This window comes from Eretmochelys imbricata, chromosome 9 (assembly GCF_965152235.1).
Source record: "Eretmochelys imbricata isolate rEreImb1 chromosome 9, rEreImb1.hap1, whole genome shotgun sequence".
In the NCBI taxonomy this organism is placed as follows: domain Eukaryota; kingdom Metazoa; phylum Chordata; order Testudines; family Cheloniidae; genus Eretmochelys; species Eretmochelys imbricata.
This window is the reverse complement of record NC_135580.1, coordinates 10,934,885-10,950,382: the sequence shown is the minus strand read 5'-3', so window position 1 is coordinate 10,950,382 and position 15,498 is coordinate 10,934,885. Positions and strand designations below refer to the sequence as shown.

The 15,498-nt window shown below is 41.8% G+C and overlaps 1 protein-coding gene across 2 annotated transcripts in view; it reads left to right on the top strand.

Annotated features, from left to right (window-relative positions):
• The window catches only part of FXR1 (FMR1 autosomal homolog 1), a 63,169-nt gene that overhangs the window by 40,034 nt on the left and 7,637 nt on the right, over window positions 1-15,498 (top strand). For both annotated transcript variants that reach the window (XM_077826423.1, XM_077826422.1), the window contains exons 9-12: window positions 2,365-2,443; window positions 6,535-6,644; window positions 7,880-7,966; window positions 9,284-9,491. In XM_077826423.1, the coding sequence (XP_077682549.1) occupies window positions 2,365-2,443; window positions 6,535-6,644; window positions 7,880-7,966; window positions 9,284-9,491 (484 nt within the window). The remainder of the gene's footprint in view (window positions 1-2,364; window positions 2,444-6,534; window positions 6,645-7,879; window positions 7,967-9,283; window positions 9,492-15,498) is intronic.

The window sequence follows — 15,498 nt, the reverse complement described above, 5'->3', positions numbered from 1 at the left end:
GTATGTAGTGACTGTGTCCAATCATTTCCTCCTTTGGGAGTCGTCTTTATTCTTACTGCCAGTTTATGGAGATAGTTCTGTAGCTCAAGTGGTGTCCATCTTACACTGAACGTTCAGGGTTCAAACCCTGCCGATAAATGCATAATGGGGGGTTGTTACAGTTGCACAGAACAGAATTCGTTTTTACTCTTTAAACAAAAGAACTCCTAGGAAATTACATACAAAAAACTGTGTTAGTTATTTAGGTTGCAAAGTCAAGTACTCAAAAGTTAGGAAATTACAGATTTTTTCATTCCCCATGCATGGTCATGATACCCTTCTCATCCCTTGAAGACCTGGACTTTGCATATGATCTCGCTCTCCTATCACATACCCAACACCATATACAAGGAAAAAAAAACTCGACTAAACTCATTCAGCCAGCAAATTGGACTGAATATCAACTGCAATAAGACAGATATCATGACCTTTAATATTGCTTTACCATCACCAGTACAGGTAGAGGATTATGTTCTCACCAGCGTAGAAAAATTCACATACTTGGGCAACACCATCAGCTAGGACAGTGGAACAAACTAGGACATCTGGAACAAGATCCAAAAAGCCAGGAACAGCTTCAGGAACTTAAATACAGTCTGGAAATCATTAAAACACAAGACCAAAACAAAACTCAAAATTTATCAGAGCTGCATACTTTCAACATTTCTTTATAGTACAGAATACTGGGGAATGAGACAGTATGACGTGTCCGAACTGTCTTAATACCATGCAACCTGCTTCAGAAAAATCCTCCTGTGTTTGGTCATATTGTATCCACATGTGCAAGATCCCATCCTTCCTTAAGGTCTAGGTCCTAGTAGAATTGATGAGCCCACCTTTTGAACCCCTTGCAACTTGCTCTCTGATGCACCTCTCTATGAAGGTAGCATTTCTAGTGGCCCCTTTCTTGGCCAGAGGGGTGGCCCCTAGCATCCTCTTCTCTATACCGTTTTCCCTAGGGATAAGGTTCATCTTCACCCTCATCCAAAATTTCTCACTAAGGTAGTCTTTGATTTTTATGTCATCCGGGCAGTCTCTTTGCCAGCTTTCTTTCCAAAATTTCACACTCATAGAGATGAGGAGAGACTGCATTTGTTGGATGCCAGAAGGGCTCTAGTTTTCTATCTGGAGCATACTAAGTCCTTTAGGTCTTCTATTCAGTTGTTCGTTGTGGTTACAAACCGAACTAATGGCAGTCCAGTGACTACTCAGATGATTTGATCCTGGATCTCTTCATGGTTTCATTTATGCTACCAGTTGGCTAATCTAACCCCACCAGTTAGGAAACTGGTGCATTCTGCTGCAGCACAGGCACAGCACACGGCTTTCTTGGTGAAAGTACCTATAATGGACGTTGATAAAGCGGTGACATTTTGTCATCAGCCTACGCTTTTGCTTTGTGTTATGCCATTTCCCATCAGTCCAGAGACCATGCCAGTTTCAGATTGGATGTTTTACAGTTACCTCCATGATTGTCTCCTTGTGAGTCATCTACAATGGAATGGACATGTGCAAGCACTGAAGAACAAAAAACAGTACCTACCATTCCGTACCTGTTGTTCTTTGAGTTGTGTTGCATATGTCCATTCCATGACCCCTGCCTGCCTTCCCCTCGTTATCGGAGTCTGTTCAGTATGATGGAACTGAGGGGAGTTGGGAATGGCTCTGCCCTCCTCTACCCGCACACAGTGGCGCGAAGTGGCAGAAGGTGCTCGAACCACGCCAACGGGTATCACTGAGGGGAAAAAGAAAAGGAGTACTTGTGGCACCTTAGAGACTAACAACTGTATTTGAGCATAAGCTTTCCTGAACTACAATTGTGCACAAGATGAAATGAACATATGCAACACACCTCAAAGAACAACAATTACAGAAGGGTAGGTAAACTGTTTTTTCTTTGTGATGTGATGTTAGTTATATAGATATTTCTGTACAAGCATATCGGTTCAGAAATTGCGTGCGCCATTTTGGGGAAAAAAGAATATATAGGCTTCCCAGTTGATGGTCTCTCTAAAAGTCAGTGAGCTGTTGCAAGATAACAAAGGGGATATTTTTGAGAGTTGGTTTTAATTGTGGTAAATTGCAGAATATAAAAACTTTGTTTTAAGTAGTGTGAAAACATTGTTTTTCACTATTTATGCCACTCTCTTGCCCCTGTTTTGTTCCTGAGCTTTTAAAACTCCGTTATTGCTTCAACATTTAGTTCAAAACTAGATGAATTTAATCTCATTCTTGCTGTTGTCTGGAGGATTTCCAGCTGTTGTAACAGGGCTTTATTTTTACCATATTGCATTCAAAATAAACTTCTATTGTGTTCATTTCTAGAGTGCTGATGCAGTAAAAAAGGCTAGAAGTTACTTGGAATTTGTGGAAGATTTTATTCAGGTGCCCAGAAATCTTGTTGGTATGTAATACTGCTAAAAGTTTAAAACACTTGAAAATTTGGGGAAAGAAAGCCTGTTCAGTATGACTATGCATAGAAGGCTTAGCTGCCAGTATTTGACAGTTTCTCCCTTCACTCAGAAGCTAAAACCTTTTTAAATAACAATAGGTATAACAGGAGTGTTGAAAACATCTGTGTTGCACATGTGGACATCTTGTTGTCAATTCTATCTTGTAATTAATTTAAAAAATATTAAATAGAATGCTTAGATATTATGGTTGCGCTTTGAGATTCATAACAGATTCAGACTTGTGCAGTCATATGCTTCTAAATTTCCTGCTTGTGTAAAGTTTAAATTGATAAATGGGGGTGGGAGGAATGGAGCCTAAAAAATCCTCTGTAAAAATTAATGTTGAAAATGATCTTTCAAAATTAAGTTTAAAAGAAAATAATTTCCTTTGAACCCTAAGAATGGCATGGTTATTCAACTAAGATACCATTGTCCAATGCTTGGTCCTATTTGACTGGTTATGCCTTCTGAATAGTGTGCTGCAGTATACACAAGCAACAGTATGATAGTCACATCCTTTCATGTATGCTAATCATTCTTGAGGTATCATGTGTCCTTTTAGTTGAGTTTTTCAATCTGGGGGCAGAAATACTTTTTTTATGGATGAAATTCCTAAAACAATTAAAATGTATGCTTCAGCTGGTTCTTTAAATACCCTTATGCAATCTCTGAGCTGCTCACAATTATCTTTGAGGACAGGAAAGGTCTCAGAAGACTGGAGAAGGGCAAACATAGCACTACCTATCTTTAAAAAGGGGAACAAGGAGGACCTGGGGAATTATAGACCAGTCATCCTAACTTCAATACTTGGAAAGATACAGGAGCAAATTATTAAACCATCAGTTTGTAAGCACCTGGATGATGATAAAGTTATAAATAGGGCTGGGCCGGAAATTGCCATTTTTTTCGGGACTCCCCAATCAGAGGATGGGCAAGGCACACAGGGTCATGCACCCCCAGATTTCTACCTAAAGACACGTGACTCATCCCCAGGGCAGAGGCTGGAGCAGAGATGACAAGTGGGTGGAGCGAAGGTTCACGGCCCTCCCCAGATTTTTGCCCAGGAAGGGTGACAGGGCCAGGCCATGGCTCCCCGCCCTGGGGAGCGGGGAGAGGCTTGCAGGGAGGCACTGACTGATGGGCTGGCGCTGCATCCTAGGCCTGCACCAGCCACCCTGCCACCATAACAGGGATCGCGACACTGCCCCCAACTTCAAATGTGAGGCTGCAGGTACTCCCTTCAGCCACTCCCGCCCCCTGCAAACATTCCCTCCAGCATCCCCCCCAAATACTTCCTCCAGTAAACCTCCCCCCCGATACCTCCTCCTTGTACAGGCACACCCCTTGAGCAACCCCCACTTTCAGTAAACAGACTGGGCTAATTTTAAGTGACTTTGGGCTATTAATGCAATAGAAATCTGGCAACCCACCTGACTCATTCCCAGGGTGCGGGGCAGAGGCTGGGGACTGGTTGCTGTTGAGACTCACTGCCAACTTCTCCTTGCCTCACACAGGCTTGTGCTCAGCAAAACCGCTGCGGAGCTTCCCCTGGGCAGGCAGGGCTCCTTCACCATGCTGCAAAACAGACGATGCTTGCACCTGCTCTCAGCAGTGTCCACAGCACCTCTCCCCCATTCACATCCCCTGAATACAGCTGGCTCCTTCCCACTCCCCTCAGCACACAGCTTGCAGTAGCCCTCAGTATTACAATACAATACAATATTTTTTGCATCAATGTAATGCATATTCTGAATTTCCAAAATATACGGCTTTGAAAATCTGAAATTACTCTCTTTTCATTGCTGGAAAATGCTGGCCCTAGTTATAAGGAATAGCCAGCATGGATTTGTCAAGAACAAATCATGCCCAAACAATTTAATTTCCTTCTTTGATAGGATTGCTCACCTAGTAGATGGGGGAAAGCAATAGACATGATATGCCTGGATTTTAGTAAGGCTTTTGACACAGTTCTGCGTGATTCTTATAAGCATACTAGGGAAATGTGATTGAAATTACAATAAGATGGATGCATAACTAGGTGAAAGACCATAGCCCAAGAGTAGTGATCAGTGGTTTGCTGTCAAATTGGGAGGGTGTATCTAGAGGGGTCCTGCAGGGGTCAGTCCTGGGTCCAGTACCATTCAGTATTTTCATTAATGACTTGGATAATGGAGTAGAGAGTATGCTTAAAAATTTTTCAGATGACACCAAGCTGGAAGGACTTGAAGGCATTTTGGAGGACAGGTTTAAAATTCAAAATGACCTTGACAAATTGGAGAATTGGTTTGAATTCAGCAAGATGAAATTAAATAAAGACAAGTGCAAAGTACTTCACTTAGGAAGGAAAAATCAAATGCACAACTGCAAAATGGGGAATACCTGTCGAGGTGGTAAAGGGATATGGGTGTTTACAGACTGAATATGAGTCAACAATATAATGCAGCTGCAAAAAAGGCTAATATTCTGGGTATTTTAACAGGATGTCGTATGTAAGACACAGGAGGTAGTTGTCCTGCTCTACTCAGCACTTGTGAGGCCCCCGCTGGAGCACTGTGTCAGATTCTGAGCACCACAATTTAGGAAAGATGTGGACAAATGGGAAAGATTCCAGAGGAGAGCAACAAAAATGATAAAAAGTTTTGAAAACATGACCTTTAAAAAAACTGGTCATGTTTAGTCTTGAGAAAAGAAGAATTAGGGAGGACCTGATAATAGTCTTCAACTATGTTAAGGGCTGTTATAAAGAGGATCAGTTGTTCTGCATGTGCACTGAAGATAGGACAAGAAGTAATGGTCTTAATCTGCAGCAAGGGAGATTTAGGTTAGATATTAGGAAAAGCTTTTTAACTGTAAGGGTAGTTAAGCCTTGAAATGGGCTTCCAAGGGTGGTCATGGAGTGCCCATCTTTGGAAGCTTTTAAAAACAAGTTGGACAAACACTTGTTAGGGATGGTCTAAGTTTACTTGGTTCTTCCTTAATGCAGGGGACTGGGCTTCATGACTTCTCGAGGTCCCATCCAGCCCTAAATTTCTATGATTCTATTATTAGGATAATTCCTGTCTCTTAAGCTGTTGAAAAATAAAGGTTGGTTCCCACTTCCTCTTCAAGATAAAACACACATTTTCCTAAGGCTCCTTGTCCCAGTGTACTCCTGGACTTCAGTTTTATATATCCTCTGATAGAAGGCATCTCATTAAGCAGAGTGCTTCTAACATCATACTTTGTCATGGGTTCGGTGCTAGGAGAGGAATGCTATCTACTGAATCATCCAGCTACTGAAAAACCCCTGAGTTTGGAAGTCAATTATAAAGGAATGACTACTGTATGTCTCAGCACTGTTTATCTCATGAGATTTGACAAGATCACTGTGCAAGGTGGTATGACTGTAGGTCTGAAAGATCTCTGTTTCAGAAGGACTTTTTAAAATTCTGGGTTAGCTCCATTATATAAAGAAAAGGAGTACTTGTGGCACCTTAGAGACTAACCAATTTATTAGAGCATAAGCTTTCATTAGCTACAGCTCACTTCATCGCTGTAGCTCACGAAAGCTTATGCTCAAATAAATTGGTTAGTCTCTAAGGTGCCACAAGTACTCCTTTTCTTTTTGCGAATACAGACTAACACGGCTGTTACTCTGAAACCTCCATTATATAGGAATCTAATATTTGCTGGTTCTGGTTCAGATACATTGAAATAAAGCAAGAAGAGCTTGTAAAATTATAGTGCCATTGAATCTTAGCCCTGATTCAGCCTCACACTTGAACCTAATCTGGATCCAGCCACCACCATCCATGGCACATATCTGATTTGTACACTGCATTGATTCTCCCACTTGTACCTTGTGTTGTCATATGTACCTATGTAAAATAGATGAAAAATGTGACAGAAAGTCCAAGGTAGTGGATAATTGGGCTCATAAAGCATGACTTTTATTTTATTACTATTACTGTTTTAGTACATGTAACTTGGAAATGACAAGGAAACTATGTTAAAGAAAACTTTTAAGCATTGATTCAAATATAGCTATTTTCCTCCCCTCAAGGAAAAGTTATTGGAAAAAATGGAAAAGTGATTCAGGAGATTGTAGACAAGTCTGGAGTCGTCCGGGTCAGGATTGAAGGGGACAATGAAAACAAACTGCCCAGAGAAGATGTAAGTTATTTAATCTTTCCTTCAACTATTAAACTTGTATTTTTGAAAATTACGCTAATGCAATTTGTTAACAAATGGTTTTGGAAGGAGCAAAGGCAATACTGTTTACTTTCTGTGTAATATTAACAAAGTATTTGTAGAAAGTTGACAAGTCTGGGAAGGGGTGGGGTACTGGATTACTCAGTGGGTTAATTTGGGATCTCCATTTCATATATAGCCCAGGTTGTTAGTATCTATTGGCTGTTTGGTTGCCTATGAGACATTATTTTGGTCTCAATTCAGTTGCTGGTCGGCTGGTATCCATATCACAAAAACTACTAGAATTGACACTAGATGGGAGTGACTCTTCTTGGCATTCCCAGGAGAAAGGTCAAAGAACTGGCTCTGGAGACTGAATTATCCTTTCACCCTAAAGGATGATCCTTGTAGGTTTTGGTTGAGGCACATTTGTGGGTCAGAGTAGAGGAAGATAACACCGCAGCTGCAAGTGCTGTACCTATTGCGTGGATGTACAGAGGACTTCACTCATCAGGGCTGTCAAACCAGCACCTTTCACCAACAATAAATTTACATTTAAACTTCAGCAACTCAGGAAAGTTGATTAAATAAACATATATTTCTCAATAACAAATTCTTTGATTTGAAGTATCATTTCTCTCACCTGATCCTGTGCACAACTGTCATGTAGTTGCTACACTCTTTATTCATGACAATACTTATTTGTTTTTTATTTAGAAAACATAGAGCTAGAACTTTGATCCCTTTAAGGTTCATCTGTGCTGAAAAGATGGTTTAACTTGCTAGTGAAGGATTTTCCCTTTTTGGGGAAATTTGGGAATGGCATAAAACCGCCACAGCTACTCCTATGCTGGCAACTAGTGAAGTGGGCATGGCTGGAAAGTGGTATGGACTGAACGTCCCCATGCCCCAGCAGTCTGCAGCTGCTGAAATGGTCTGTTGGGGCCATAGGCAGCCAAGCATAAATTATAACAATCGTGAAGCTTCTCTAACTTACAGTAGCCTGAGATTCAGAGAAGTGCAGAAATGTCTGTCACCGTTGCCTCCTTCTCCGACTGTATCTAGTGTATACAGCCCACGGTCCAGGCTACATTGTTATGCGTGGTGTTTGTAATTTATTTCCAATACTTAGGCAGATAATTCGTTGTTGGTTTTTGTGGGGATTTTGATAATATGTTGCTCTTTTTGAGAATGATTATGTAGTTTTGTTTCTACAGGGAATGGTCCCATTCGTATTTGTTGGCACTAAAGAAAACATTGGAAATGTCCAAGTTCTTTTAGAATACCATATTGCCTACCTGAAGGTATGTTTTTATCTTTGTATTTTGGAAATGCTTATTAGAGGAAATTATCAATTTATACTTACATTCTTGAGCAACACCTTTACGTCAATGGGAGTAGTAGAAGTTCAGTTTCTCTCAAGATTAGCCCTAAGGTTGTATGTATGGCTTCAACTTTGTTCCCTTGCACATATGCATTACATTGGCCTTAAATTATGTGATCACAGATTATCTAAAATACAAATAAGGTTAATAAAATAAGGCTGCAGGAGAACATTTTTGATAAATATATATATATTTGATAAAAAGTGTGTGATCTCAAAATTCACCATATTGTCTTGCAGACATGCAAGGGAGCAGAGATAATGTGTTTTAACCTACATTTTTTGCATGTCCTAACTTAACAGTTCAATTTTAATATTTTAACATAGGTTCTCCTTTGAGTGATTCTGCATGAATATAATTCCATATATGTGTGCATTCCCAGTGCCCTCAAATTGGAGACTGCAAGCTAGCATTACTCATCAGAGCAGCACATGTACCCTGTCCTTGTGCTGTGGACAAAGGATATAAAAGAGCAGAGCCATCCTCACCCCTTCTTGGTTCCTTATTAATGCATGTGGCTACTAATTGGAGCTCCCCATGGTGCCTGGCTCATAGGCTCTGGAGCCCTTTCTTACTTGTTTGCAAAGACAGTGTTCTTAGTAGTGATAACATCAGTTAGGTCGCTTCTGCACAGATGATCTCCAACTGGACAGTAACTGTTTTTCTTCAACATGTGTTGTGAACATATATATTCCACAACCCGCATTCCTTGCCTGCTACATCAGAGTCTGAAGACATCAGGATTCCTGTCAGAAAGAACTGAGTAGGGGTCAAAGTGGCTCCACCTTTTATACTTTTAGTCCATGGCTTGAGCGAGTGCAACACACATGTGCCAATCTGACAGCTAACTCTAGCTAACATTCTCTAACTCTAGGTGATGCGTGCCCAGTGTACTGATGGGGAATATATATACGCACAACATGTCTTGAAGAACAACAACAGTTATGGGTCAGGCAACTGTTTTTGCATGTGATGTGCTGACTCCAGCTTAACTAAGCACAAAGTATAAAGAAGGAATTAAGCATTAATGAAGCATAAGCAAAGTAAATACACTGCTACGTAAGGCTTTCTCTGGCCTTCAGACAGCTATCAAATAGATGACGTTGTATTGGTTGGTAATGGGAGAGCTGAAAACCTGTTAAACAAACTCTACTAAAATGACACCTAGGGTTGAGTTCACTAACAACATATCATAATGCTATAAAACTGGTTATGATTTTATCTCTGTGAAAATAGGAAGTAGAACAGCTAAGGATGGAGAGGCTCCAGATTGATGAACAACTGCGTCAGATTGGTATGGGTTTCAGACCTTCTTCCACCAGAGGTCCTGAAAAGGAAAAGGGCTACACTACTGATGAGAGTACACTCTCCTCAGTACAAGGGTCCAGGTCATATAGTGGAAGAGGGAGAGGTCGCAGAGGCCCCAATTATACATCTGGTTATGGTGAGTATTTTTAAATTACAGAACAGGTATGGAAACTTCTGCCTAGGAAAATGATGCTGCGGTTTATTTATAAATATATATTCCATTTTTAGATAAGTTACTTACAGCTAATGCTATGAGTCTGTCACAGAGGTCACGGAAGTCATGAATTCCATGACTTTCCGAGACTTCTGCAGTGGCCAGTGTGACTAGGCCAGGGGCTGCCTGAGCAGCTCGGGCGGCCCCCAGGCCAGCTGCACCGGCTGCTGCTGGGGCAGTCTTGGGCCATTGCGCCCGTGCCCCTCAGCAGCAGGAGTTTGGGTGTGGGAGAGGGCTCAGGGCTGAGGCAGGGGGTTGGGGTGCAGGAGAGGGTGAGGACTCTGGGCTGCACTTACCTGCAGGGGGAGCTCCTCGGAAGCAACTGGCATGTTCAGCTCCTACGCGGAGGCTCAGCCAGGCGGCTCTGCGTGCTGCCTCTGCCTGCAGGCACCATCCCTGCAGCCCTCTTCCTCTCTGCCTCCCACCCCACACACATGCAGTGCCCCTGGCCTCCCCCCCCCCCGCCAAGTTTTAGTCAAGGGTATATAGTACAAGTCATGAACAGGTCATGGGGCGTAAATTTTTGTTTACTGTGCATGACTTGTCCATTTTTACTAAAAATATCCGTGACTAAAACGTAGCCTTACTTATAGCGTGGAACACACTTGAGTGACTGCAAAGCTTGGCTAACATAGGAGGTAGAGCACCTTAATTATTAACATAGCATCTCAAATGACCATGAGGCCTTATGAAGATCCTTTTTGTTTGCATTCCTATTGAAAAGATGTTTTAAATTGAAGAAAAATTAAAATGAAATGAAAATCCAGTCACTGAACTTGGTGAGAACATGCCCTTTGACAATAGTATAGTTATATAATATTAAGGTGTGTCAGGGAAATGGTCTGTGCAACTGTACAGAAACTCAAAACAAGACGCAAGTTAAGCAAAGAAAACCATCTATTGAGTGTCAGATTTACATACATGTTTTCGGTTGCAACCAAAACAAATGAGGAGTCTCTGGCTGTGCTTCTTTTATATCACTGCATTGATTTTAAAGACTAAAAATAATTATAAACAGGTAGCACTCTCTTCAGAGTTTCCTGACTAAAACTAGTCAGAAAATTCCTGTGTTCTTTTTTAAGGTTCTGAGACTGAGTTACTCTACGCCTGATTTACCTCTTAAGGTTTCTCCCCAGTTTCCCCCAACTCAGGGTGGCATTCTTAAGAACTCTGAAAATCTAGTGCAGAACCACCGCTTGGTTTTTAACTCCCTGTAAGTCTCCTCGCCTCCTTTTGGCTCAGCAGGGCTCTTTAAGATTTCCCACGTAGTTTTAATTAGAGATCTTACTGAATTCCCCTCATTTACTTAAAAAGAAAAATCACACAGAATCTATTGTGAAGTGCTGCTGACTGAGACTTACTGCCTTTTCCAACCAAGAAGTGGCTGCATTTCAGTGCTGGATAGACATGCCTTGTATACATGGTTTTATGGAGCACTTTGATCCTTCAGAACAAAAGACGCTACAAAACCATAAACATACGTCACGTTTGTTTCTGTAGTAATTTGTGGAGTAATTCTAGGTGATATGGAAAAAAATAACATTCAGGAAAGAGAGTGCCTGTAATTATTAAAAAAATTATTTTATGATTGGGCTCAGATATGCCTCTTTTCTGTTTCTAAACTGGGAAAGAGTTTGTAATGAAGCCTTGTGGATGGGGGGGAAGTGGCAGATGTGGTATATCTTTACTTTAGTAAGACTTTTGATACTATCTCACATGACCTTCTCATAAACAAACTAGGGAAATACAACCTAGATGGAGCTACTATAAGGTGGGTGCAAAACTAGTTGGGAAAACCGTTCCCAGAGAGTAATCATAGAATCATAGAATATCAGGGTTGGAAGGGACCTCAGGAGGTCATCTAGTCCAATCCCCTGCTCAAAAGCAGGACCCATCCCCAATTAAATCATCCCAGCCAGAGCTTTGTCAAGCCTGACCTTAAAAACTTCTAAGGAAGGAGATTCCACCACCTTCCTAGGCAACGCATTCCAGTGTTTCACCACCCTCCTAGTGAAAAAGTTTTTCCTAATATCCAACCTAAACCTCCCCCACTGCAACTTGAGACCATTACTCCTTGTCCTGTCCTCTTCCACCACTGAGAATAGTCTAGAACCATCCTCTCTGGAACTACCTCTCAGGTAGTTGAAAGCAGCTATCAAATCCCCCCTCATTCTTCTCTTCCGCAGACTAAACAATCCCAGTTCCCTCAGCCTCTCCTCATAAGTCATGTGTTCCAGACCCCTAATCATTTTTGTTGCCCTTCGCTGGACTTCTCCAATTTATCCACATCCTTCTTGTAGTGTGGGGCCCAAAACTGGACACAGTACTCCAGATGAGGCCTCACCAATGTCGAATAGAGGGGAACGATCACGTCCTCGATCTGCTCGCTATGCCCCTACTTATACATCCCAAAATGCCATTGGCCTTCTTGGCAACAAGGGCACACTGCTGACTCATATCCAGCTTCTCGTCCACTGTCACCCCTAGGTCCTTTTCCACAGAACTGCTGCCTAGCCATTCGGTCCCTAGTCTGTAGCTGTGCATTGGGTTTTTCCGTCCTAAGTGCAGGACCCTGCACTTATCCTTATTGAACCTCATCCGATTTCTTTTGGCCCAATCCTCCAATTTGTCTAGGTCCCTCTGTATCCTATCCCTGCCCTCCAGCGTATCTACCACTCCTCCCAGTTTAGTATCATCCGCAAATTTGCAGAGAGTGCAATCCACACCATCCTCCAGATCATTTATGAAGATATTGAACAAAACCGGCCCCAGGACCGACCCCTGGGGCACTCCACTTGACACCGGCTGCCAACTAGACATGGAGCCATTGATCACTACCCGTTGAGCCCGACAATCTAGCCAACTTTCTACCCACCTTGTAGTGCATTCATCCAGCCCATACTTCTTTAACTTGCTGACAAGAATACTGTGGGAGACCATGTCAAAAGCTTTGCTAAAGTCAAGATACAATACATCCACTGCTTTCCCTTCATCCACGGAACCAGTAATCTCATCATAGAAGGTGATTAGATTAGTCAGGCATGACCTTCCCTTGGTAAATCCATGCTGACTGTTCCTGATCACTTTCCTCTCATGTAAGTGCTTCGGGATTGATTCTTTGAGGACCTGCTCCATGATTTTTCCGGGGACTGAAGTGAGGCTCACTGGCCTGTAGTTCCCAGGATCCTCCTCCTTCCCTTTTTTAAAGATTGGCACTACATTAGCCTTTTTCCAGTCATCTGGGACTTCCCCCGTTCGCCACAAGTTTTCAAAGATAATGGCCAGTGGCTCTGCAATCACAGCCGCCAGTTCCTTTAGCACTCTCGGATGCAACTCGTCCGGCCCCATGGACTTGTGCACGTCCAGCTTTTCTAAATAGTCCCTAACCACCTCTTTCTCCACAGAGGGCTGGCCATCTGTTCCCCATGTTGTGATGCCCAGCACAGCAGTCTGGGAGCTGACCTTGTTAGTGAAGACAGAGGCAAAAAAAGCATTGAGTACATTAGCTTTTTCCACATCCTCTGTCACTAGGTTGCCTCCCTCATTCATTAAGGGGCCCACACTTTCCTTGGCTTTCTTCTTGTTGCCAACATACCTGAAGAAACCCTTCTTGTTACTCTTAACATCTCTCGCTAGCTGCAGCTCCAGGTGCGATTTGGCCCTCCTAATTTCATTCCTACATGCCCGAGCAATATTTTTATACTCTTCCCTGGTCACATGTCCAACCTTCCACTTCTTGTAAGCTTCTTTTTTATGCTTAAGATCCGCTAGGATTTCACTGTTAAGCCAAGCTGGTCGCCTGCCATATTTACTATTCTTTCGACACATCGGGATGGTTTGTCCCTGTAACCTCAACAGGGATTCCTTGAAATACAGCCAGCTCTTCTGGACTCCTTTCCCCTTCATGTTAGTCCCCCAGGGGATCCTACCCATCCATTCCCTGAGGGAGTCGAAGTCTGCTTTCCTGAAGTCCAGGGTCCATATCCTGCTGCTTACCTTTCTTCCCTGTGTCAGGATCCTGAACTCATCAGTGGTTCAGTCAAGTTGGAAGGGCATATCAAATGGGGGCCCTCAGGGATCAATTCTGGGTCCCATTCTGTTCAATATCTTCATCAATTATTTAGATAATGGCATAGAGAGTACATTTATAAAGTTTGCGGACAATACCAAACCGGGAGGGGTTGCAAGTACTTTGGAGGATAGGATTAGAATTCAAAATGATCTGGACAAACTGGAGAAATGGTCTGAAGTAAATAGGATGAAATTCAATAAGGAGAAATTCAAAGTACTCCACTTAGGAAGGAACAATCAGTTGCGCACATACAAAATTGGAAATGACTGCCTAGGAAGGAGTACTGTGGAAAGGGGTCTGGGGATCTTAGTGGATTGCAAGCTAAATATAAGTGAACAGTGTAACATTGTTGCAAAAAAAGTAACCATCATTCTGGGATGTATTAGCAGGAGTATTGTAAGCAAGACACGAGAAGTAATTCTTCCGTTCTACTCTGTGCTGATTAGGCCTCAGCTGGAGTATTGTTTCCAGTTCTGGATGCCACATTTTGGGAAAGATGTGGACGAATTGGAGAGATTCCATAGAAGACCAACAAAAATGATTAAAGGTCTAAAAAACATGACCTATGAGGGAAGAATGAAAAAATTGGGTTTGTTTAGTCTGAGAAGGAAGACTGACGGGGGACATAGTAACAGTTTTCAAGTACATAGAAGGTTGTTACAAGGAGGAGGGAGAAAAATTGTTATCTTAACCTCTGAGGATAGGCCAAGAAGCAATGGGCTTAAATTGCAGCAAGGGAGATTTAGGTTGGACATTAGGAAAAACTTCCTCTCAGGGTAGTTAAGCACTGGAATAAATTGCTTAGGGAGGTTGTGGAATCTGTGTCATTGGAGATATTTAAAATCAGGTTAGACAAACACCTGCCAGGAATGCTCTAGATAACGCTTAGTCCTGCCTTGAGTGCAAGAGACTGGATTAGAAAACCTTCCAGTCCTACAATTCTATGATTTTAATCTTATGATTAAAGTTGTCATTTTAGAATTTTTCAACTACTTTTTGGAATATTGGACCAGCAATTAGCATGATTTTTGTTTAATCCTGATGCCAGTAAGTCCAGAGTTCCCTGTGCTAAGCACTGATGATTTGTGCCTACTGTCCACACCAAAAAATATTGCTTCCATGTGCCAGAGGTTAAACTATTTTGTACTCTTGGTGAATTGTGTACTAAACTGGAATGGGTGCTGTTCAGTTGCCAGTATCTTGATGTACTACATAACAAACTCTTTTATCTTAGGGAGTTCAGTTTTCAAGGTGTTGTACCTTCATGAGATAATCACAAGTGGCCAAAATATTTTTATCCCTGATTACTTCAGTGTCTGAGTGCTTAAAAAGGCAGGAGCTGTATTTTTAATCCAGTAGAAAATTATGGAGAGTTTGTTACCCAGAGGTATCAGATTGAGATTTATGGATATAACTTAACATAGTAGTAAAGTTGTTCAAACCAGCATTACAGTAGTTGCATGATTGAGTAGTTGCTTAGCAACTCTATAAGGTGATAACTCTGAGAATTTTCAGAGAAGTTGCCTAGAAACTGGATTCTATAGCCCACATGTGTACATATAGATGGAATTAATCTCTCAGTGTTTGTGTCCATGTATGGAAAGACAAAATAATGTATGTTATGCATGAATTGCACTTGTAAATCACTAAAATTGCATAATAAATCGCTGACCGCACGTTTCTCTTGTTATTCCAAAACAAAACTAAGAGTTTTTTAGAGAGTAGCTAAATATCAGTTAAAACCTAAGAACCATATTTTTATATCAGATACACATGGATCCCTGTGGTCAGTGGGATTCCTATGTGCATCTGAAGCCAGAAAGTGACCACAAATTTCATGTCTATCTCTTTTTCTTT